Source organism: Solenopsis invicta, chromosome 15 (genome assembly GCF_016802725.1).
Source record: "Solenopsis invicta isolate M01_SB chromosome 15, UNIL_Sinv_3.0, whole genome shotgun sequence".
Taxonomy (NCBI): domain Eukaryota; kingdom Metazoa; phylum Arthropoda; class Insecta; order Hymenoptera; family Formicidae; genus Solenopsis; species Solenopsis invicta.
In genome coordinates this window covers 10,756,770-10,779,596 of record NC_052678.1, presented here as the reverse complement: position 1 = coordinate 10,779,596, position 22,827 = coordinate 10,756,770, and the positions used below count along the sequence as shown (strand labels likewise).

At 35.5% G+C, this 22,827-nt stretch overlaps 5 protein-coding genes across 9 annotated transcripts; 3 read left to right on the top strand and 2 right to left on the bottom strand.

Moving 5' to 3' along the window:
• Window positions 1–590: 590 nt before the first annotated feature.
• Window positions 591–4,156, top strand: LOC105199716. Its single transcript, XM_011166921.3, has 3 exons — window positions 591–948; window positions 3,270–3,401; window positions 3,699–4,156. The coding sequence occupies exons 1-3, from the start codon at window positions 594–596 to the stop codon at window positions 3,725–3,727; spliced, it is 516 nt and encodes a 171-aa protein (XP_011165223.2). The 5' UTR covers window positions 591–593; the 3' UTR covers window positions 3,728–4,156.
• Window positions 4,157–4,195: 39 nt separating this feature from the next.
• On the bottom strand, window positions 4,196–6,663 carry LOC105199715 (ruvB-like 2). The gene is made up of 7 exons (XM_011166920.3): window positions 6,467–6,663; window positions 5,991–6,098; window positions 5,463–5,897; window positions 4,950–5,382; window positions 4,602–4,870; window positions 4,419–4,524; window positions 4,196–4,338 (listed from the first exon to the last, which is right to left on the bottom strand). The coding sequence occupies exons 1-7, from the start codon at window positions 6,470–6,472 to the stop codon at window positions 4,301–4,303; spliced, it is 1,395 nt and encodes a 464-aa protein (XP_011165222.1). The 5' UTR covers window positions 6,473–6,663; the 3' UTR covers window positions 4,196–4,300.
• A 464-nt stretch (window positions 6,664–7,127) lies between these two features.
• LOC105199714 lies at window positions 7,128–15,385 on the top strand. 2 transcript variants are annotated; one of them, XM_011166918.3, is made up of 9 exons: window positions 7,128–7,423; window positions 8,059–8,521; window positions 8,598–8,867; window positions 9,092–9,243; window positions 11,566–11,663; window positions 12,014–12,374; window positions 12,478–12,689; window positions 12,773–13,108; window positions 13,237–15,385. In XM_011166918.3, the coding sequence occupies exons 2-9, from the start codon at window positions 8,198–8,200 to the stop codon at window positions 14,673–14,675; spliced, it is 3,192 nt and encodes a 1,063-aa protein (XP_011165220.1). In that variant the 5' UTR covers window positions 7,128–7,423; window positions 8,059–8,197; the 3' UTR covers window positions 14,676–15,385. The 2 variants fall into 2 exon arrangements, with proteins under 2 accessions (XP_011165220.1, XP_011165221.1); XM_011166919.3 differs by having other exon boundaries at window positions 7,128–7,388; window positions 13,237–14,675.
• Window positions 15,386–16,016: 631 nt separating this feature from the next.
• Window positions 16,017–19,430, top strand: LOC105199713 (large subunit GTPase 1 homolog). 3 transcript variants are annotated; one of them, XM_039457739.1, is made up of 5 exons: window positions 16,017–16,445; window positions 16,738–18,121; window positions 18,321–18,621; window positions 18,822–18,978; window positions 19,263–19,430. In XM_039457739.1, the coding sequence occupies exons 1-4, from the start codon at window positions 16,335–16,337 to the stop codon at window positions 18,967–18,969; spliced, it is 1,944 nt and encodes a 647-aa protein (XP_039313673.1). In that variant the 5' UTR covers window positions 16,017–16,334; the 3' UTR covers window positions 18,970–18,978; window positions 19,263–19,430. The 3 variants fall into 3 exon arrangements, with proteins under 3 accessions (XP_039313673.1, XP_011165215.1, XP_025995311.1); XM_026139526.2 differs by lacking the exon at window positions 19,263–19,430 and having other exon boundaries at window positions 16,083–16,099; window positions 16,204–16,445; window positions 18,822–19,196; XM_011166913.3 differs by lacking the exon at window positions 19,263–19,430 and having other exon boundaries at window positions 16,018–16,445; window positions 18,822–19,196.
• Window positions 18,387–21,037, bottom strand: LOC105199729 (RNA polymerase II subunit A C-terminal domain phosphatase SSU72). 2 transcript variants are annotated; one of them, XR_005576411.1, is made up of 5 exons: window positions 20,623–21,037; window positions 20,185–20,328; window positions 19,788–20,046; window positions 19,498–19,690; window positions 18,387–18,604 (listed from the first exon to the last, which is right to left on the bottom strand). XR_005576411.1 is itself a non-coding variant. In XM_039457741.1 (4 exons), exons 1-4 carry the CDS (start codon window positions 20,703–20,705, stop codon window positions 19,589–19,591), a joined length of 588 nt encoding a protein of 195 aa, XP_039313675.1. In that variant the 5' UTR covers window positions 20,706–21,037; the 3' UTR covers window positions 19,382–19,588. The 2 variants fall into 2 exon arrangements, 1 of the variants encoding a protein (XP_039313675.1); XM_039457741.1 differs by lacking the exon at window positions 18,387–18,604 and having other exon boundaries at window positions 19,382–19,690.
• Between the last annotated feature and the right edge of the window lie 1,790 nt (window positions 21,038–22,827).

Genomic DNA, 22,827 nt, shown 5'->3' with positions numbered 1-22,827 from the left:
ATGTATTTGTAACGGAAGAATTGGATTCTGTTTTTGTATCTTTTTTATCTTCCATTTATGTACATTGAAGGAAGAGCGAATGCCGTATATGCGTATGTAAGGAATGATTAATACAAATCCTTGACACTCCCCATCACATCGTTCACGAGTACACCTTGTGAGTTCTGTTATGGTTCACCTTCGAGCAAATTTAACTTGTGCGGGTGTAACTTTGTTCACGTGGTTCTTGTTTCTACGAAACAAGAACCATGGCATAATTGTACATCTACAAAATGCGCCAACTATTAGAAAATATTAATTATTACAAGGAAATAAATATTTCCCAATCTCTGCAACGTATAATAAAGATCGCTCTAGATCCACAAACATGATGAAATGGCACAAAAATCGAATACTTTCACACTTTCCTTACGCGCGAAAGAGAAGAGCGAAAGGTACGTGATGGTGAAGATTCCCCGGAGATCCACTGTTCTTCTCCCTCTCTCTCTCTCTCTCTCTCTCTCTCTCTCTCTCTCTCTTGATTTAATTGTAAGTTTTTTTTTCTTTTCTTTTTCGTCGTCACGTACCATTGTCGACGACACGCGGCATTATATATGTATAGGCTTTGTGCGATGCACATTTATTACATCGCAGAGTCACGCAATCTCTCACGGATTGCGCCAATTCGCTTATCCCCACAGTTTCCCCACTCGCGACAAGTGTTTTCATTTGCTTTGGTCCACGTCGAAGTCGAACGATCGTTGCGAGCCGTAGTAGTGTTGTATCGGGTATCGCCGCGTGAGGTATTTCTCGCGATCGAATTTGCACGCAAGACTCTTTCTCTGAGGATGTCGACAGACATGAGGTTTTTATGGACCGTTCTTCTTTGCGTTTTCATCGCTACGATTGTTGCGGTGCACGCCAAGCCCACGATTTACAAAAGGAACGAGGACAATGTATTTGAGCCAGGTGAGCGAATAAAGATTGCGATCTGTACGATTCATTCGGATACATTGCAAGTTAAATTGGTATAATACGCGATTGAATATGTCACAAACAAAATTATATGTTGTTTTTCGTCCATTTATTTTCATTGTCTATTTGGAAGAGTGTAGCTTTGAATATTTCTTGTGAAATCTCGACTCTCTCGTTAGCGTGCGAGAGGAATAATAATTTATGCTGCGATTACGTGAACAAGTCGCATACTTTTCAACACGCATCATCCATCTATGCACGTTAATTTTTCTCTTAAAGTAATAAAAAAAAAAAAAAAAAAAAATCACTCCTTTTCCACTAAAATTGTCTACTTCCTAAATTTTGTTGAGTGAAACGTACATTATTCGAAAAATTACACAGGCTGAATTTTCACTTTATAAGAGTAAATCTTTACTTCACAGGAGTGAATTTTTACTCTTATCAAAGCAAAAAAGTGTACAGGCTCGATTTACTTTCACTTTTTTTAGATTGACGTTTTACTCTATGAAATTTAGAGAGTAGTACACGCATGAACGGAATTGTGCCACATGTCGGTTAAATTTTCTAACGGTTTTGAAAATATTCTGACGTTGTATCTTTATCTTTGAGAAAAAAAAGCCAAGTTGGTTTTTTCAATTTGTAATTTTTTGCTACGTATAAAACGCATTGTTATTTCAGAAATAGTCACAAGATTTTAATGAGCTTTATTTTCAGCATAATATCAGTGTGATGTACATAACGATATTTAATTGATAACGTTTAAAACATTGATTTCAATTTAAAAATATATTTGGCTTTTTTGTTCGAATTAGAGAATTTAGATATTAACGAACGGAAAAGTTTCCACGCGAAAAAAACTTTCACCATACTAATGAGTTAATCCCGATAACCGCGGGATCTAATTAACAGCAGGAGATCGCACGCCTTTTCACTTGTGCCACGCTCATTTCTCCTCGTCGCCGCCTCTTCGTTAGAAACATCGACCGTTTCGTGCATCTTGGCAATAAATAAAAAAAAGAAAAGATTCAAAAGGCAAAATGTTACTGACCATATAAAGAGCGATCTCCGTCGAGAATTCCAAACTCGCGCGAACCGCGATATTCGACAGGTGAGTGGAACGGGACGATGACGTCAGCCAGGATAACGCGTAGGTTTCGATTAACGAGATTCGCGTATATACATAATATATAATATATCGCACCTCACATCGGAATACTCATTACTACGTTAACGACGCGCGTCTTATTTTTATGTGTTACTTGGATTTTCTGATTTTTCCAAATTTTCGCAGCGCAGCGATATCTTTTTCTTCTAATCTCCGGTAAGAGAGCGCGAGCGGTTGGAAAGGCAAATCGCTAAATAAAGAAGACGCCCACGCGTGTAAGGTGTTGATAGAAGTTACATATATGTTCGTCCTTGAATTGTCGTTACAGAGAGAGAGAGAGAGAGAGAGAGAGAGGGGCACAAAGACGATGCGTTTCTCGCGGCAACCATAAAGCGCGCTAAGCGCTAAGTGTAATCGTCGTTCGAGTGAACAATTCAAAGGGATTTCTCTATAGTATGAATACTGTAGGTGTACACTTGAATTCATTTCAGTGTAAACGGACGTAGTTATTATAATATAGTACAAACACACACACACACACACACATTGTAATATACGCAAACGAGATCTGTGCATTATAGATTAGATGTGAATGCCAGCGAAGATATGTAAAACGCACGACCATTACGTTGCCCGCTCGCTCGTGTCAATGTTGTAATTAAATTCAATATAGATATTCGATTTGATGTGACATTTGCGGGGCAGGCAGCTCTCAGTTACGTAAACGACATGCGATATTCGCTGTAGCCGTCTTGACATTTTCATCGTTCAATTTTCGGTACCCTAACTTTCTACTGTTTCTTACATGCGAAACGAATGATTAACTTTCACTATGTTTTACTACTTGTCTATGAATACCTCTTGCATCGATCGATAGTAATTGATAAAACGTTATCGAATATCGATTATGAATAATTATCAATTATTTATTAAATCGAGTATATTAATAATTTGAAAAAAATTATTGAAACACATGTGCGCATTTAGAGATATATTTCATCAGTTTTTTATTTTGCAATTTAAAAATTCAAATTTCCAAAAATTTTGCTCAACTCTTATATCGATATTAAATTGTCGCTACTATGTGTACTATAATAATTATGTGTTTATATGTTGTTAAATCATTGTTATACGATGTATTAAATAATTCTTAACCATTTTCTTTTTATATATACTGATTGTTAACAATTGATAATATTTCTTTCCACAGTAATGGTACCCGTGTCATCCACGGTAATTCCATTGCCCGTGTACAAAGTAGGCTATGGCTTAGGTTTCATATCGAAAGATAAGAAAGCTCAATCATCGTTCAAACCGGAAGGTGGCATAAAGTTAATTACGAGTAAGTACATCATTAAGTGTGACTTGTAAGTAAAATTACAAAATGTTGTTTCCACGATGAATTCTTTTTCGTAACTTTCTCTTTTCCTTTCATCGATATGCTGATACAAATCACGACGCGGATCTAACGTGTCGATATACGTGAGCTGAATTATAAAATATTTGATTCGTCATTTATTACGTGGAAAATTTATATGCCCATGTAATGAAAACAATTTTTTTTTTTCGTAATTCACGTTAGTGATTTTCTACATTATAGTAATTTAATATATTGTATAATGTTAATTTCTTTTTCTAGTCAACAAGATTCAAGAAAAGAAGATTTAATACACAAATGGAAATGCTTTAAATTATGTCCAATAATATTTATTGGAGACGTACGTTTCGGAGATCAGCAATAGAAATCTCTGCATTCTGCTATTTATCGCATCAACTTCCTACAAAATATACGCCTGTTGATGTTACTTAATTAAGAAGCTCTACACCAAAAAATAGACCTCTGTAAATATTATTTTTATCACCGAAAATGTGTTTTGTTATCTCTAAGATATTAAATCAAAACTAAGCAGAGTTATATATTGTATAATATATGTATCGTTATCTATTATACTTTATATCTATTTAATTGTGATCTAATGCTTGAATGCTTATTTAACATGTAGAGATAATTTAAAACGTTAGTTTTTTTTATCGTCAATGATAAATTTGATCGTCAATACATAAAAAAAAAAAAAAAACTAAAAATATTTGTGATAAGTATCATAATAACGATAGACAAAAGAATACAGATTTCAATCATCTTTACATTAAAAAATTTTTATTGCAATTAAATTTTGTAACTTATTTATTAGTTTTACAACTTAATAAAAAAAAATTTGTTTTTTGTATTTCTGTAATATGTTATGAAGAAACGTCCATATTATCCTCGGCTGAAGCAGCTGAAACATTGTTAAATATTTAAATTTTAGTCATGTACCAATTACACACATAAATTGCATAGAATAACTGTATAACTTACAAAATTCATTGAACATGAAATCATCTTGATATTCCTTAAGAAATTGTGTAGATCTATTTTCATCGAGAAATAAAGAGTAGACACGTTTTACGTCTTCGATACTGACCTAGGTACAATTTAAAACATTACGACAGTATCGTCAAATGCATTTATACGATAAATCGTATTATCTGCCCTACTTACTTCTGTAGTTTTTCTTCGACGGCTAACGAGAGAAGCCGTCGTAATTAACTGTATCGCGTATCTGAGCGATGTTTCCAAAGCAATCCTCGTTAGCACAGTCAGAGCATCGTCAGCCATTTCGCAATCTTCTTCTTCGCATCTTATTTTCAAAATTTCCTTCAACTCCTTTTCTTGATACGGGCTCGTTGGAACGATAATCATACGATCTAACAAATCAATCGGAATGCCATGAGGACTCTTGTAATTTGTCCCTCTGATTCTCGTGATACCTATGCAATTGTATAATTGTTCAATTACTAGATTAATTAATAACAATGATTATTAATATAATTATTCGCGTATTTGTACCTCTATTTGTTGCCATAATTACAACTGGAGCCATTTCATTCTCCAATGCTCGATTTAGAAATGAGAAACATTCAATATCCAACATATGTACTTCATCGATAAAAAGTACACCTGGAACTATTTCCGCCTTGCCCTCTTCCCGCCATTCCGCAACCTTGGCATTTATTTGATCTCGCACTTCTGACTTTATCTCTCCAGTATCCCCGGAAAATAGCGCTAAAAAGCCATGCGTTCTGCTATTTATCACATCGACTTCGTGCAATGTCACGGTATGCACTACTTCCTTGCGTTTCTGCAATTCACCTTCTGGACATTGCACAAAACGCGTTTGCGAACCTGTCGCGTCGTAATCTCGAGCTCTGGTGAAAGATCGTCCAAGTCTATTGATTTTGCCTGTCGCTTTATCAATTGTTATAACATCACCAGCTTGTACCTAAAAATGATACAAAATTGCATAATACAAAATCATCTAAAATTAATTTTTCTATTTAATAAGTATGTAGATATAGCAACCTTTTCTTTCATTAAGCAGTCAATCATTTTATTTCCTAAATCATAAATTGTTTCCATCTCGGTTGTCTTCAGTGTTAATTTGCCAACTTTTACTCCAATTCCAGTGGCTGGCCTGTCAACTTGAATCTCCACTACTTCACCCTCTATAATTTCCGTTTCCTCTTTGATTCTAACTCCAATAGACTTTCTAATAGCTTGAGTTAAGGCTTCCGTTTTACTCATCTCCAAAGAATAAATTTCAGAACCAGCCATTGATGTGAAAGGAGTATCCACACCCAAAGCTTGCGCCATTCCCATAGCAATGGCAGTTTTTCCTGTACCAGGTTGTCCAGCCAATAGAACCGCACGACCTGCTATTTTACTCTCTTTAATCATCTCCAGGACAACGCCAGCAGCTCGACGTGCCATAAGCTGGCCAACCATGCCTTGGGAAACCTAATATACGAAAAGTATCAAATTTCAATTTTATCATTTCAATCAATAATAATATAAAATATCGAGACTTTGCGAAAAATGCAAATTAATTACATTGCGGGGCTCTAAACTATCATTCAATCCTAAGCCTCTGATGTGGGAATGAGCACCGATACGCTCTATCTTGGTGATCTCACGGACTTCTTGCACATTAGTAACAATCTGAAATAAAAAAATAATTTAACACTTTAATATCTGTGTATTGTGATACATTGCAAATAAAATGGATCAAACATTTGGTTGCTATGCCAACTGACGCAAAGACACAAAATTATATCAGTAAATATTTATTCTTTCTTTTATAAAATCAATAAAATTTTTTTTTTTTTTTCGTAAGAACATAATAAGTATAACGCATAATACAAATAAAACTTTATATGTTAAAAGAGATACAGAATACAGGTTAATCGGCGTCTCTAACAAGAGCATGTCGTTTTTGGTGCAATGTCACGAGATAATAGGGGAGAACGAATTATCCTTTATTTAGACAAATGTACTTATACCAAATATAATTAAATGAAAAATCATACCGCCATGTTTAATAACACTGTTTTTTAAACGATGCAAAATGTGTATTTCACGCTAGCTTTCAACCTTGTTCAACCCAAAGGTTCAACCTTTCGACACTCAACCACATTCGACTAAATTTCGGCCGGTACTAAATGTTATTCCCTAGTCAATGAGTAGTTTACAGTTAAAATTGTTTAAATCGGCTGAGATAATCGTAAATAATATTAAACTTGCAAACGCAATTATGCATATATATTTTTTATTGTATATATTATTAAATTACATATAAACATCACAAAATAAAAATTATTAAGCATTCATTTGATCAATCTGTTAAGAACAGATAGACATGAAATACATCCACTAACAGAGAATGGGCATCTCGACCTATTTTGAAATGAATCCCTGTATAATACACTATCGCCACCAACGTTAATGTTTGAAACTATTTGAAGAGAGGCGAACCCCCCCGCCCCTCGTCAGGGAGAGACGGAATGTTTTTCTTTTTGCCAATAGAAAGCTACTAGAATTTCTAGGGACAGAGTCATTATTACTAGAATCCTAGAAATTGTGTTCAATTTCTATTGGATTTTCTCTTTCGGGCAATAAACCAATTTTGTTTACGATGATCATAAAAGCGGAAGTCATGCCGCTCCGACGGAAGTGGCGGCCACGACCGAAGCGGATGTCACATCGCCCAAGAGAGAGAGAGAGTAATGGCGTCCGCGGTGAACGCACGATACTCTTGCGGTTCGTCTGTTACTCTGCGAGCTGCATGTTGAAATAACTGGCTCGGCCTCAACTTTCACTACTTTCCGTTTTCACTACTCTCTCCGCAGTCTAGAATCGACCGCGTCTATCCGCAAACGAAGTCCGAGAACATTTCGAGACGACACGAGTGGATTCGCGAAAGCGTGCCGAAGCGGCCAAACTGGTGGTTGTGTACGTTCTTCTGTATCTCATTAACGAGAAGAACAGTGAGTTTGAGTTTCGAAACAATCATTTTGCTTGTCAATTCCAATCGATCGATATTAAACTAAGAATTTTTGGATTCTTACGTTCCGTCATCGTACATCGTTGTATCCATCCTGTGTGCTACGTGAAGTAACGTGACGTGTACATGTCATTTTCCTCTCTCTTCGACTATATCTTGCTCGCGTTTGTAATTATGATTGAAAAATATTGATACATTTTATAAATAGGATTTATTGAATTTTTATAATTGTATCAATGCATGGCTCGTTTAAAGAATGCTAATGTAGAGACCTTTTGAAAACTTTTCTTATTCCATAGAAATCGTGTACTATGAACGACAATCAAGCCAAGTTGGAGTGACTTAAATAAACTAGGAAAACAAAAATATATATAATATATTAGTATCATTTAATGCTACTTTTTATTTTATTGTTAACTTTATTTAAAATTATTTTATAAAAAGTTCCATCTTTAAGTAGAATCAATTGCTGATAAAATTAAATAGACTGACTTTACTGTCTGGTTAAATTATTTATTATGCAATTTCTTGTTTCATTTCACACAATTTCTTTTACAATTTTTTATTACAATTTATTTGATATAGAAATAAACATATTTTCAATACTTTTCTTTACAGGGTTCTTTACCAAAATGGATCTATGGAATAATCATAGGACTATCATCGCCATGAAATATGTTTGATCTTTGTTGTCCATTTGCAAGTTGGACAATGTTTAATTGAAATTAATTGTCTGTATAATTTATATACTCTCATAATGTCTGGGAATACTCAATTTGCGAATCCACCGCCGGCTGTAAACTTGCCCAATATGTCTGTGCCGCCACCCACAACTCCAAACTTGTCGGCGCCACCACCAAATTTAACCACGATAAACACATCGGGAAGCTATCAGCATCGATATGCAAATCATAGAGAGGGTAGTCGTGGTTTCTTCAAACCATTTAGACCTTATCACGCTCCAAAAATTGTTGCTGGGGGACAAGATACTCTACAGGATGAATTTGATGGGAAGAGGCTCAGGAAATCTGTTATGCGAAAGACTGTCGATTACAACTCTGCCATCATCAAAAGCTTAGAAGTAAGTAGAAATTTTATTGTAAATTTATTAAAATATTATTTTCCGAGATTGTGACTAAACTATTGAATTTCTGTAGAATCGAGTATGGCAACGGGACTACAGGGATCGTCGCGCGCTTCAGCCAGATGTAATATATTATCCTGATTTACTTCCTCCACCCAGTTACATTGACAATCCAATAAATGCAGTTACCACGAGGTTCGTAAAAACGGCTACCAATAAAATGCGTTGTCCAATTTTTTGTATGGCTTGGACACCAGAAGGTAGACGTCTCGTCACTGGCGCCTCGAGTGGAGAATTTACTTTATGGAATGGCCTTACTTTCAATTTCGAAACTATTCTGCAGGTATACTTTATTTTGTATGTAATAAAAAAAACTTACATAAAATTAACATCTTACTTGACAGCGATTGAAAGGCAAACTAACTTTCTTACTTTTAATGCATAATGTATGCATAATAACTTAAAATCTTATTCTATTATATTTTGAGATACCTTGCGAGGTGTTTGCGATTGTAACTGCAATTTCTAACGCTGAATATCTCATAAAGATTTAACTTTTCTGTTTAGGCACACGACAGCCCGGTCAGGACGATGGTATGGTCACACAATGAAAGCTGGATGGTAACAGGGGATCATGCAGGCTATGTGAAATATTGGCAGAGCAACATGAACAATGTCAAGATGTTTCAAGCACACAAAGAAGCGATTAGAGGACTCAGGTATATCATCCACCACACTAGTCCTTACGTCTCTTGCGTCACTGTTGCCGATGATCGGTCCATCCTTGCCGTAGTTAGGATATCGGACGTGACTATTCTTCTCTTCCTTTTCTGGTTTTGTGCCGTTTTTGGCAGAGCAATAGTGATTCTTGTATGGGTACACAGGTGATTTTAACAAGTCTCAATATGAATTGGATAGTATATAACGAGATATAACATTCATCGTGAACCATGGAATGAACCATGTTCGTGAAAAACGTTTACTGTTAAATGTTTTGATTAAATTCGTATAAAAAATTTCGATATCTTTTGCCGAATTAGAAGATTTTCGAAATAATGTGGAAAATAATTTTCAATCGTGTAAAATATTTTCAATATATTGTGGCAAAGTAATAAATCTAAAAATAAATTGAATACAACTTGCAAAACTATTAAATATTTTTTACTATATTTTTATCGCGACGTAGAAATCAGTACACAGGGACAGTAAAATTTTTTGCGTACATTATATGCGCGTATCGATATATAATTTATGATTTGTATTTACAGAGTCCTAGGGACCTAACTCTCTATTAACTATCTACTCCATATAATACTGATAATGCGCTTATCACACATCAAAGTGGCACAAATTTTAATTAAGTTATTATAATGCTATTAGGTCCTTATGGCTCTCATTTTAAGCTGTTTATGTGGCTAGATTATTTATTCGGCAAAGATGTATGCTTTGATAAATAAAAGAAAAAGAAATAAATATATATATGTGTATATATATATATATATATATATATATATATATATATATATTTATACATATGGCAATACCTAGTCGAGATTCCCATATGGTGATAAATAAAAGATGAAATATCCTGTGTCCTTCTTTATATCGTTTAAGTTTCAATAAAGTTTTAAATAAAGACATTATTATTGCATGGCTATGAAAATAAAGTATTTTATCTTTAGTTTTATGTGTCACTTGTGCCCTTTCGCAGATGAGAGAGAGCGAGAGAGAGAGAGAAAGAGGGGGAGAGAGAGAGAGAGAGAGAGAGAGAGAGAGAGAGAGAGAGAGAGAGAGAGAGAGAGAGAGAGAGAGCGTAACAGACAAATATAAGACATAATTCATGTACACTTCGGACATTTTTTTGTGCAATAAACGTTAAATTTAAACAAAATATTGATCTTAATACATCACTCGGTGGTCATGTGGCATCAAAAATCAATCTTAATTTTTCCAAGATGAAATCGTTTCACTAATTGACAAATAATGGAATTTTATTTGAGTGCCAGATATGACTATCGCGGATGGTTTTTTGTTTATTTACAATATAAATATATACATATAAAGGTTCCTTTTTTATTACTGATCTCTGTCTATTCCTCACAATGGCGTATTCGTAAGATTCGATAGTTCTTTATTACATCTGTTTTGCTTTATGTTGAAATTCGGAAATATACTTGATTCGTATGTGCACTTCTCTATGTACACGTTTGTTCGCATTTCTTTTCTGCCTCTCCGTGTATATATTGCTTTCAATATCAGCAACAAACAGGGAGAATCGTTAAAGGAAAGATATAAATCATTAATAAAATAATAACTTGATGTACATTTAATTATAATTTACATCTACACTCAACATTGATTTTTTATCGTGTATGATTCGAAATATATAATGTGAAACAAGAGTAAATAAATAAATCGATATAATAGATCCTATTAGAGAAGATTTTTCTTCAAATTACGCATGTGTAACAAATATAATTTTCATTAAAAAATCTACAAAGAATTTATTTAACGCGTTTTCTGTTTTGTTTTTTTTTTACCTATATACGTACATGGATATTACATTGCATGCGGCATAAAAATAACGAGGAATCAGTAATAAACGTAGGTGATTGTATGTTTGACTTAATACTAAAAGACTAGCGAGTTATACCTTAACAATGTCCGTAAGATGTATCATGTTCATATCATTTCTTTATATATATGATAGCTACTTTCTTACTCTTTTTAATAGGTCTTTTTTCGTTTTGCTACAACAAAATGATTTAATTTTCTGTAATATAAATTTCAATAAAAATTCAAAAGACAGCAATTATATTTCCATTCTCTTAGCCATTTTGAGATATTAATTTCTTAAACTTCTGATTATATGAATGTCGCAATGTGTTGCATTACAATAAACAGTTAATGTATTTTTAGTATCCCGTTAATCATTTAAACTGCTCAAGCTCATTTATGATTTTTCATATTAATACAATTTCTTTTTACGTATGATAAAGCATTGTTCAAATGTAATTTGTTTTTTTTGGGGGGGCGGGTAGTTTCAGCCCAACGGATCACAAATTGGCAACCTGCAGTGATGATGGAACTGTCAGAATTTGGGATTTTCTTCGCTGTCACGAGGAACGAATTCTTAGGGGTATAAATCTTTGATTTCGTTTATTGATAACGTTGCATAAAATTTATCTTTTACTTCAGTATTTATATAGTTTTCTTTTAATACATAATTTTTTATTTTTTATAAGTTATATATTTATCCTTTATACATGTAATATACATACATACATACATACATACATACATACGTATATCTTTATTACATATGCTCTCATACTTCATATATGTAGTACATTCTGTTCTTTTAGAGAATTTTGATTTTGTCGTTAAAAACAAGTAATGATAATGATAATTTTTTGCAATTTCTTCATATTGCTTCTAGCAAACAATGAGTCACATTGAATGCGATATTTCATAGTATTTTTTTCACAGGTCATGGTGCGGATGTCAAATGCGTGCATTGGCATCCACAAAAGAGTCTAGTCATTTCTGGTAGCAAAGACAATCAGCAACCAGTGAAACTTTGGGATCCAAAGACTGGGCAGTCTCTGGCGACTCTGCACGCACACAAGTCGACCGTGATGGATGTCAAGTGGAATGAGAACGGTAATTGGTTGGTGACCGCGTCAAGAGATCATCTCTTAAAACTTTTTGACCTCAGGAATCTTAGTCAAGAAGTTCAGACTTTCCGTGGCCATAAAAAAGAGGCGTCCAGCGTCGCATGGCATCCAAGCCACGAGGGTCTCTTTTGTAGTGGAGGTAGCGACGGCGCCATACTCTTCTGGCATGTCGGGTACATATCACGTTTGTCTACTTCTATTTCTATTTATATGATTGCTATTATTTTTTTTTTTTTTTTACTACTGCAGTTATATAACTTTTATCTTGAATTACAGAGCGGATAAGGAAGTGGGAGCGATAGAACAGGCGCACGACAGCATAGTTTGGACATTGGCTTGGCATCCACTGGGACACATTTTATGCTCTGGCAGCAACGATCATACGTCCAAGTTTTGGACGCGTAACAGACCGGGAGATCTGATGAGAGACAAATACAATCTCAATACATTACCGGCGGGTTCGGCTGGTATCGATGATCACGAAATTGGTACTGAACATTTTCATTAATTTTAATGATATCATATAAAATTCAATATAAATATTTATTGTAAAATATTATACTTTCCTTAGCTGACGAAGCAGCGGTGATACCTGGGATGGGTCCAGAGGATAGAATCAACGCAGATTGTGAATCCGAAGACAAAAATGGCGGAATTCCGGGCTTAGACTTGGATCATGCGGTGGATGAGGGCAAGAAATTCGCCAATAAGAAAGTTCCGTACAGTAAACCAATACCGCGAAATTTCCAAGCGCAGTGGAACGAAATGGAAGCCGAGGATATTGAGCAAGTGGAAGCACTTAATGCGTTCGTCAATCAATTAATAGAGACAACGCCAGGTGCCGTACCACTGAGCGAAGTTACGCCCAATGCCATTATATTATATGGGAAAATGATTCCTGTGGAATGTAAGCAATATATTTTTTAATATTTTAATCAAATACATATAATCGCACACACAGTCTTAAGCACATCTCGGTCTCGGTTTTCAAAAATACCCACTAAACTCAATCGCGTTTTTTCCCCCTTTTTTTAGCTGGTTCCAAACTGGCGGAGGCAATCGGTAAAGGGACCGACGCCATAAACAAGTTGGTATTCTCGGGTGAAATAGAAGAACTACGTGACGTGGTAGGTCCACCGGACAACGTGGACGAGGCCGAGGAGTATCTTCACGATGATGGCGAGATCGATTATTCTAAAGTGCCCGACATAGATTTGCCGCCACCCTTGCCCAGCTCGAAATTCGCGCAGAATCCAGAGCTGTTGAAATCGTTGAATCGTGGCGGTAAGCGCAAGTTTGATCAGCTAATCGGCTGGAGCGATGGTGGAGCCAGCGATCGCATATCTAAGATGCATCAGCCAGTCTTCGGTGGCATGATTACTGAGGATTCGCAGTCGAGTGACACCGATCTGAGATTCGGCATTGGAAAATCGAATTCCCTTACCACGGAGAACAATTCTTTCCCTAGCGGTCAGGATGAAGATCACAGAAGGGGCGGCGGTTTTCACATTGATCCGACGAGAAGTGGCAATCGCGGCGACGAGGATCTCAGATTCAACATCGGCACCGGTCCTGGCAGACCTGGTTCACGTAACGAGTACGATTCGCGCGGCAACAGTTTCGCCGACAAAGATTTTCGCAACATTGGCGGTTTCCTATCATCCAAGGCTCTGGATGACGATGATTACGACGAGCGGGAGCATGATAACATCGGCGGCAGCCGCTGGGACGACGAGAAGGCCGACAGCTTGCGAGGGAAACTAGACGGCACGTTCGCCGGCAACAGTTTCGACAAACGCGACAATGGCATATCGATGGGACCTGGTGGCATGGGTAACAGTATGCATGGTCATATGGCTGGAATATCCCATCTATCGAATCATCATAATATGCAAAACATTAATCCCAACATGCCGCCGCCGATACCGAGCCTGGTGCCACATCCTAACATGTCACAGCATCCTGGCATACAAGGTAAACCCCCGCTTCCCGGGATGCCCGGTATAGATGGGCCGATGCCACCGCATATGATGCCACACCATCCGAACATGCATCCGAGCTTTGGAGGGCCAAATGGACCGCCGCCTGGTGGTTTTGGACCTAATTTCCGACCACCGCCAAACGGCAATTTCGGCCCGAATCATTTTAGACCGAGTCCGATTCTGCCATTTGGACCTAATCAGGGCCCACCGCCGTTCGGCAACAGTTTTCAGGGACCGCCCAACTTCCGCGGACCAAACGTCGCCCCGATCAACTTTGACCGACCGGGCTTCGGACCCAATTTCCGCGGCCAAAATCCACAGAGTCAGTTGAACAACTTCAACTCCAGCTTTGGTAATTTTAATAAGAACGGTCCCAATCGCGGCATGAGTCGTGGCAGTGGTGACAATATGGGTAGGAGTGGCTACAGTAATCGTGGTAGAGGACGTGACAACGATCAATCGAGAGGAGGGAGGGCAAGAGACAATTATTGAAGAGATTTCTCGGAACAATGTGTGTGTGTGATTACAACAATGTTCTTATACCTCGGTATAAGAATGACCTTGCATGAACTGTTCAGTGAAACTTTGACCCAGTATATAAGATAATATGCCGGTGTCCTTGAGTGACGATCAGAAACTTTCTTATACATGTGTGCGAAAATACCCTCCATTCATCTATACATATATCGTGAGAAAAAAAAATATATTTTTTTTCTTTTTTTCACGATTTGTCCAATGGGCTAGCGATCGGACACTTTATGCTAGATTTACGTGGGACGAATATATGGAGGATTATTAATTAAACTTTTTTTTAGATAAGAGAGAAAGAACAAATCATTCAGAGAGAGAGAGAGAGAGAGAGAGATTTGAATTTATTCCGAATTCAGTTAATTTGTGTGGTGTACAAGCCACAATATGAACAGCTTTTTTCGAGATAGACGAAATTGTAATATAATGCATTAGGGATCGACGACACAAATATTATTCCGACAGAAATTGTTCACAAGCTGCCTTGCGAGGAAATTCTTGTTCCATATGTGGAGCTAGACAAATGCGCGTTAATCGCGTCAAACGATGCATAATCCCGGAAGAGATTGAGCACTAATGTATGATTGACTTTGTGTCCGCTGTTTGTCGTCCGTAGAATGTGAGAGTATCGGAACAGTCTATCTATTATTAATAAAACGAAATAACATAAAACATCCTTTGTTTTTTCCCTATTTTCGCATGTGCTATATGATAAGCGAGAACGAGTTCAACTGAGAAGATAACCGTGATGTAAAGAAACGAAAGAATTTTCAAAAGATTTAAAAAGGATAAGTTTTTCAATGTATATTTTATTGAACTTGAAGCAAGAGTTATAAGCAAATTGTTTCATATTTATAGCTTTGATTATAAAATTGTCCATTTAAAGCTTGTAAAATTGTCAACTTATTCGACGTTACTGACTTGAAAGCTCTCTCATAATATACATATTTTTTAAAATAATTATATAATTATATTTAAAATAGTTATATAATCTTTTACAATTATGTAATGGTTGTTAGATTTATCATTGAAATGAACTGTTCTAATGTCACAATTATCCTGATTAAATTTGTATCAATAGTCTGATCTTAATATGCAAATGTAATAATTCTCTCTGCGAATATCAAATCATAATAAAATTTTAAATAAAATTCATGATAAAAAAAAAGAATATATATAGATCAGAGATCAAAACCGATGGTGTTAATGATGATTCAATAAGTTAAATGTTTCACACTGTAAATAGGTTCGTGTTTTTCCAATTGCACATAGAAAGATAAGAAACATTTTCTCAAGTTTCAATTTCATCGGAATACAAACTTGATCAGTTTCGATTTCTGAATCACTCATGTTTCGTATTAGAAACGTGATGAATTGTAACACGATATGTCCGTGAATTTATTTCAAGGGATATAAATATTTTGCGTTATTTATTAATTATCAATAAATTGCTTTCATCTTCTTTTAATAATTTTGATTTTTTTCTGTGCAGTGAAAAAACATCGATCAACTTCTCATTTGCTCATGTATGGTTATGTCTTCTAAAACATAACCTTGCAATTGTTCAAGTTGCAGAGCCACATATGCTCTTTTTCGGAAGATAAATATTATCCATTAGAAAACATGGGCAAGAAAGACAAAGGAGGAAGTGGTAATTTAGGGAAATCTTTAATCAGGGATCGATTTGGAAATCGATCTAGGAAAAGTAGGAGGACCGGCAATGAGCCGTCTATGGTAAAATAATGTTATTTGCTTTAACCTCCTTAAATTTTGATCGTGCGTCACGTGCGTTCCTTTGTTCTTTTTGGCAAGACTAATTAAAATTTAAAAAATCCAAAAATGTTTCATAAGTGATGTGATTTGGAAAAAGTGTTCACTCTATCATTTTGCTTATGTTTTTAAATAAAACAAATTTGTGACATCAGAAACCTTGTGAACTATTAGACATATCTACATTTGTTAAGAAGATAGATCATTAATAGCTATTATTTATATAAAATCTTCTTTTTCCCTCCTTTTTGTGCAGCTTCACACTACAGAGATTAATGACGGTTACGATTGGGGTCGACTCAACTTGCAATCGGTTACAGAGGAGAGCTCGTTTCAAGAGTTTCTATCGACTGCTGAACTCGCAGGAACAGAGTTTAATGCGGAGAAATTAAATATTAAGTTTGTGAATCCCAACAGTGGTGGTTTACTTTCAAAGAGTGAAAAGAAGAAAGTATTGGAAATACAAGAAGAAAACAAGAGTTTCGTTAAAATACCTAGAAGACCTAAATGGAACAGTTCCATAAATGCCGAGGAACTACATACTCTTGAGAAAGAGGCGTTTTTAGAGTGGAGACGTCATTTGGCCTCGTTGCAAGAAATCGAAGGATTAATATTGACGCCTTACGAGAGGAATTTAGAATTTTGGCGACAATTGTGGAGAGTGGTAGAACGTAGTGATGTTATTGTACAAATTGTAGACGCACGCAATCCATTGCTCTTTCGTTGTGAAGATTTGGAGCGTTATGTTAAGGAAGTACATCCTGACAAATTAAATATGATTCTTCTTAATAAAGCAGACTTCTTAACGGATGAGCAAAGAGATGCATGGGCGAAATATTTTACAGATATAAATGTACGAGTAGCTTTCTTCTCTGCTACGTTAGCAGCAGAAAAACAGCAGATACAAGAAAAAGACAAGGATGAAGCAAAATCGATAAATAAAAATGATGAGGATCATCTTGATAAAGAAGATGAAGATAGCATTGACGAATGGAACTCTGAATTTGCTTCAGAATCCGAATATGAAAGCGCGAATGACGTTGACAATGATATGTGTTTTGTACCTAATATAGAAATTGCTAATGATAAACAAGTGGAAGTTGAATGCGCGATGGAGAGCTTAAGAATCTCTAGAGAGACAAACTTGGGAGATGAAATAGAAAAAGTAGTTAATTCATCAAAATTATTAAACAGGGACGATCTCGTGGAATTATTTAAAACTTTTTACAGCGGGAAAACCTATACTAATGGAGTGACAACGATTGGTTTGGTAGGATATCCTAATGTAGGAAAAAGTTCTACCATTAATACTTTGCTCATGAACAAAAAAGTTTCCGTGTCTGCTACACCAGGCAAAACTAAGCACTTTCAAACGTTGTATTTAGACAAGGATTTGTTACTATGTGACTGTCCAGGTTTGGTGATGCCAAGCTTTGTTTGTACAAAAGCAGAAATGATTTTGAATGGTATATTGCCGATCGATCAAATGCGAGACCATGTACCAGCAATTACATTATTGGCTACATTGATACCTAGGCACATTCTAGAGGATCTATATGGTTTTATGTTACCTGCACCACTCGAGGGAGAAGATTCGAATTGTGCACCAACTGCAGAGGAGCTTTTGAACGCGTACGGTTGTACGTAATCCCACTTTAAATTGATAAAATGTTAAAAAGTATAAATTGAAATTTAACAACTATATGTTCCAATTATATGTATATCTATTTATATATTTTACATGTTGTGTGTGTGTATGTGTGTAAATTATTACATTGATATTTATTTGTAATAATTATAATATACATTTCTATAAATTGATATCGAATTGTTTTCCAGATAATAGAGGTTTTATGACTCAGAACGGTCAACCGGATAATCCACGTTCAGCCAGATACATTTTAAAAGATTTCGTTAATGGTAAATTGCTATACTGCGTTGCACCGCTAACGTTTAACCAAGAGCGCTTTCACACATTTCCGCCGCGACGTCGCAATATATCCATGAACAAGCACGTACCACCTCGAACGATTCGCGTAAATGAAGGATGTCGGATAACGACTAATGACGTGGATCGGAAGTTCTTCCAGGATATACACGTCAAAAAGATCCATGGACCTGTGCTGCAATATTCTACAATGTAATGCTCGCTTTATTTAGTCGCTCATATATAATGGTGCGACAATAATCGTATAATCTTAAAGTGTGTTCAAATTCTAATAGAGTGACTTAGTCATACATGATTGAAATATATATATATACACATTATATGTACTATCATTAAAACGTCATATTTTTTTTATATATAAAATTCACTTGATTGGTACAATTAATTTTCAGGCACGCGGGATCAACGGTTACTTTGACAGAATCGATTGACGGTCAGTCCGATAGAATCCAGAAACCATGGAAAATGATAAATAAACATGTTAATAAGAACAAACGTGAAAAGACCCGAAGATTATATGCTCATCTTGACCAACATTGAGTACAAAACGTGCGAAAAATATCAGAGTTTTGCATTTTCCGAATCTATTAACTTTGTAACAGCTATGCGATATAACTGTACGATTGCATATACAATATAATAACTCTGCAACATTTGTATGTACATATATTTACATATATGTGTTGCAGATTTATATTCAGATGTAATCGTGCACGATACGTGTACATGTATATATACGCTAAAATATTAGTGCTTATATTTTGTAACCTCTGCATTTATTTTTTATTCCCAATATCTCTGGTTTATGCCTAAAAATTGATACCATTCTACAGATTCCATTTAATCATGATGTGTGATGACGTGCGAATCTCATAATTAACTAGGATATCAACTTTAACAGTGGACCGTTAGATTCCATGGGAATAACCGTTAAGTAGGAAGCACAAGCGGATTTCTCCGTTCGAGTTAAAATTCAATCCACACAATTTGGTGGATTAATGTACATATGTGTATCTGTGTGTGTCTGTATACGCGCGTGTAAATACATATACAAATATGTATACGTACGCGCAGTAAATTATATATAATTTAACTTTTGTTATAAATAAATTTCGAGTTCGATCAACATCGGATTTCTCACGATTTCTGTATAGGATTCTCAGTAAAATAACACAGTATGTAATATTGTTCTTGCAAACTTGGACTCAAATTCATGAAGTAGTTCGTCTATATCATTGTCTAAATCTTCGCTATTCGTCAACTAAAACAGAAAAATATTATTATAAATTGGAATATTTTCAAAATATAATATGATATATATATATATATATATATATATATATGAAAAAATGTAATACCACTGTCACTAATTCGCATATAAGGAACGATCCTACTGTAGCTTCTTCATGATTATCCTGAATGTCAATATTGATCAAATGTACGGGTTGATTATCTTCTTTAGGTCTAGATTCCATGCATTCAATTACTTGATCGTACACACGTTCCTCGCACGTAATTAAAATATCAAACTTATCCTTGGACAATTGAAACCGTTCTGGCCTAGGTTTTATCCGACGGTTCCGATCCAACATATGCAATAAACCATTTTGAGTGTAACTGTAAGACTCGTTAAGAAACAATATGGAAAAAAAATAGCATTACATGTGGAGAAGAAGACTCTTATTTTTCTTTAGATTACTTTTAATTGCGCATATGTCAGAAAGATATCGAAAAACTTATTTCTATAAAGGATACTATTGTTTATCTTTCATCAATAGATCATTGTAAATTTCTTCGTACGAAGTTCCAAAATCGTAGATATTAGGGCGATCCGGTGCAGTACCAGGTAGTTTGACCTTGTCACCAGTCCCAAATGATTTCACATTGAATCCTTTTTTGCTAAAACAATCGTACAATTATAATGATATGTACACTCTGCGTTTACTTCATTTCAAGCATTAAATACTGAGATTTCCTCAAACTTTTTTCTTTTAAAAAAAATTTGTCATCTACAGGAAATTTAATTTATATTTCGTTATAGAATATTTTCTAAGATATTTATATAACTTGAAAAAAGTCCAAATTGCATTCTACAAAAAGAAAATCACAATATACGTAGATTTTAATCGTCAATGTGTTAAACGCCGTTTTAACAGGTCAATCGTTACACGAGTCAACCGCATGACCGATTACCTCAGAAAGGCGTGTGCCTCCATGCTCCTGTTCATATTACTGGAGCATATTACGGCTACGCTGATGGAATTTGGCGCCGGCATCCTTCCGGACGTTCTATCAAACGTGAAAGAGCCGTGATAGAAGTCGTGTTATTACCTAAGCAAAGATAATCTCACGTTTGAAGGTTATGTTCGAAAAGTTACAAAGAATGCATCCGATATACACGATATATAAGATTTTTATGCGGGTATAATTTATTTTCTTTTATCTGAATTTAATCGAGCGTAAAGGAGGCGCAGTGCAGTTCGAGCGAACGTTAATCGTTCCCAGCGGAGAGATGAAATTTCTCTAACGAATTTCGAGGAATTGCGAGAAATCCCGAACAATATCACGATCCATGATCTTTCAGAACTTTTTGGTTCTGTCGATAAAGAAGAAGTTCTTTTAGCGGCATCTGTCGACAGTCAAACGTAACTGACTGCGTACATACAACACAGTGCGATATGCAACAATTCACGCGGGTAAATCAGATAGACTTTTACCGACTTACAGATTGACTTACCGGACGCGCTGAGTCGATACACGTAGGGGAAAGTAGGGTTATTGTACGCACTGGGTAATTGTACGCTTCGTGGTTTGGCACCTTCCCGATGAATAAAACTTATATCACGACGATATTTGTAGGCTGAAAGCATTTTTTAAATATATAACCATACGTTATATCATTTAAAAACGTAGTTAATTTAAAAAATAAGAAAAAGTAAAATCATGATTTTTCTTGCGATTTTGGCGTTCAGAAAATAAGGCAATAAGTCTGTATTTTTACTTTATTCGTTTAATTTTGTTATACCTAACAAAAGTACGTTTTTTCCTGCGTTCTTTGAGCTATTGTTTATTAAATTTAATTAAATAGTCATCCAGTAATTGTTTATTTATCAAATCAAGTCCGCCGTCGACAATTTTACGCATCCATCTTGAAAGGCGTGAGACCACGTGAGATCAACTATAGTGCCACTAGTACAGTGTAGTGCAGTGTAGTGTAGTTAAAAGAATGGGCTATAACCTCATTTTTCCTCCGCGTCCATTTATCCAACCGCACGTACAATTACCCAAGGCCCGAGAAATTTTTTCGTTTAACCACTTGCTTCTTTTTGCTGAATATAGCATTATCAAATAAAAAATTGTTCAATATGACAATACATAATGATAAAAAAATGTTTAAAGTTTCTATTTCTGTACTCGTATCGATTTCAACTTTAAAAATCACTTCACTGCGATAAATTTCCCTTAGGTGCGTGCAATTTACCTACTTTCCCCTATGTACAGTGCGGTGCAACGATTCGGAGGGTCATAGTAGATGGCTGACTTACCAACACCACAATCTAGCATACATTGTATATGTTAGACTGTGGCGTCGGTAAGTCAGCCATCTACTATGACCCTTCGAATCATTGCACTGCACTGTACATACATACGCAACACGCTCCGAGCGCGCGCTTATTTGGACGGAACGTGAATAAATAATGATTAATATATGAGAAAAGAATATCAACGTTAATATTCTTTTAGAGAGCCAAATGTTACGCGCGCGGAGCGTTATCGACTCAGCGTCGCGTAAGTCTGTAAATCTATGTTTTCAATATATGTATAAATATCTATGTACCATATAATACACGCCGTCAGTTAAGGTGCGATTTCACGTAGCTATAATATCCAGAGATTTACCCTCACTCTATCGAAATTTTTCCCATAATTTCTCATAATTCCCCATAAAGACCCATAACTTCGGTAGAGTGGGGGTAAATATCGTCGGCTGCTCTTCAACGGCATCTCGCTAATGATCGTGTAACTTTTATCCTAGAGTGAAAAAATTTTTACTTTTTTCACATCTCTCTCGCAATCTCGCTCCCCTACACGAAGAAAAAAAGTTTGTTATATACCTTAATTATATCGTGTAAAATGATATAATATGCGCTGTACGTTTTGTATTTATTGGTAAGTTGATTATAATCAGTCAATGTTTTATAGAGATATCAAAGTATCTTGAATTATATGCGTCTATATTGCAAAGAAATATTTATATCGTTTTATCGCTAAAATTTTCTTTCTCTTCCGTGTAAGATACTTTTATACAAGATGACAAGTCGAATTTCGTTTTGCACCACGATCACGACATACTTGGTCAGTGACTTTTCAAAAAGTCACGTGGCGCGGCGACGCAAA

Coding starts and splice junctions, on each gene's coding strand:
- LOC105199716 (XM_011166921.3), top strand. CDS start 594: ATGTATAGGCTTTGTGCGATGCACATTTATTACATCGCAGAGTCACGC. Junction 949..3,269: donor GGACAATGTATTTGAGCCAG/GTGAGCGAATAA, acceptor TTCTTTCCACAG/TAATGGTACCCGTGTCATCC. Junction 3,402..3,698: donor TGGCATAAAGTTAATTACGA/GTAAGTACATCA, acceptor TTCTTTTTCTAG/TCAACAAGATTCAAGAAAAG.
- LOC105199715 (XM_011166920.3), bottom strand. Junction 5,383..5,462: donor ACTGCTTAATGAAAGAAAAG/GTTGCTATATCT, acceptor TATCATTTTTAG/GTACAAGCTGGTGATGTTAT. Junction 4,525..4,601: donor GTCGAAGAAAAACTACAGAA/GTAAGTAGGGCA, acceptor AATTGTACCTAG/GTCAGTATCGAAGACGTAAA.
- LOC105199714 (XM_011166918.3), top strand. CDS start 8,198: ATGTCTGGGAATACTCAATTTGCGAATCCACCGCCGGCTGTAAACTTG. Junction 8,868..9,091: donor ATTTCGAAACTATTCTGCAG/GTATACTTTATT, acceptor TTTTCTGTTTAG/GCACACGACAGCCCGGTCAG. Junction 11,664..12,013: donor CGAGGAACGAATTCTTAGGG/GTATAAATCTTT, acceptor TTTTTTTCACAG/GTCATGGTGCGGATGTCAAA.
- LOC105199713 (XM_039457739.1), top strand. CDS start 16,335: ATGGGCAAGAAAGACAAAGGAGGAAGTGGTAATTTAGGGAAATCTTTA. Junction 16,446..16,737: donor CCGGCAATGAGCCGTCTATG/GTAAAATAATGT, acceptor CTTTTTGTGCAG/CTTCACACTACAGAGATTAA. Junction 18,622..18,821: donor GTGCTGCAATATTCTACAAT/GTAATGCTCGCT, acceptor ATTAATTTTCAG/GCACGCGGGATCAACGGTTA.
- LOC105199729 (XM_039457741.1), bottom strand. CDS start 20,705: ATGCCGGCGCCAAATTCCATCAGCGTAGCCGTAATATGCTCCAGTAAT. Junction 20,329..20,622: donor GAGGCACACGCCTTTCTGAG/GTAATCGGTCAT, acceptor CGATTGTTTTAG/CAAAAAAGGATTCAATGTGA. Junction 19,691..19,787: donor TATGCGAATTAGTGACAGTG/GTATTACATTTT, acceptor TTTCTGTTTTAG/TTGACGAATAGCGAAGATTT.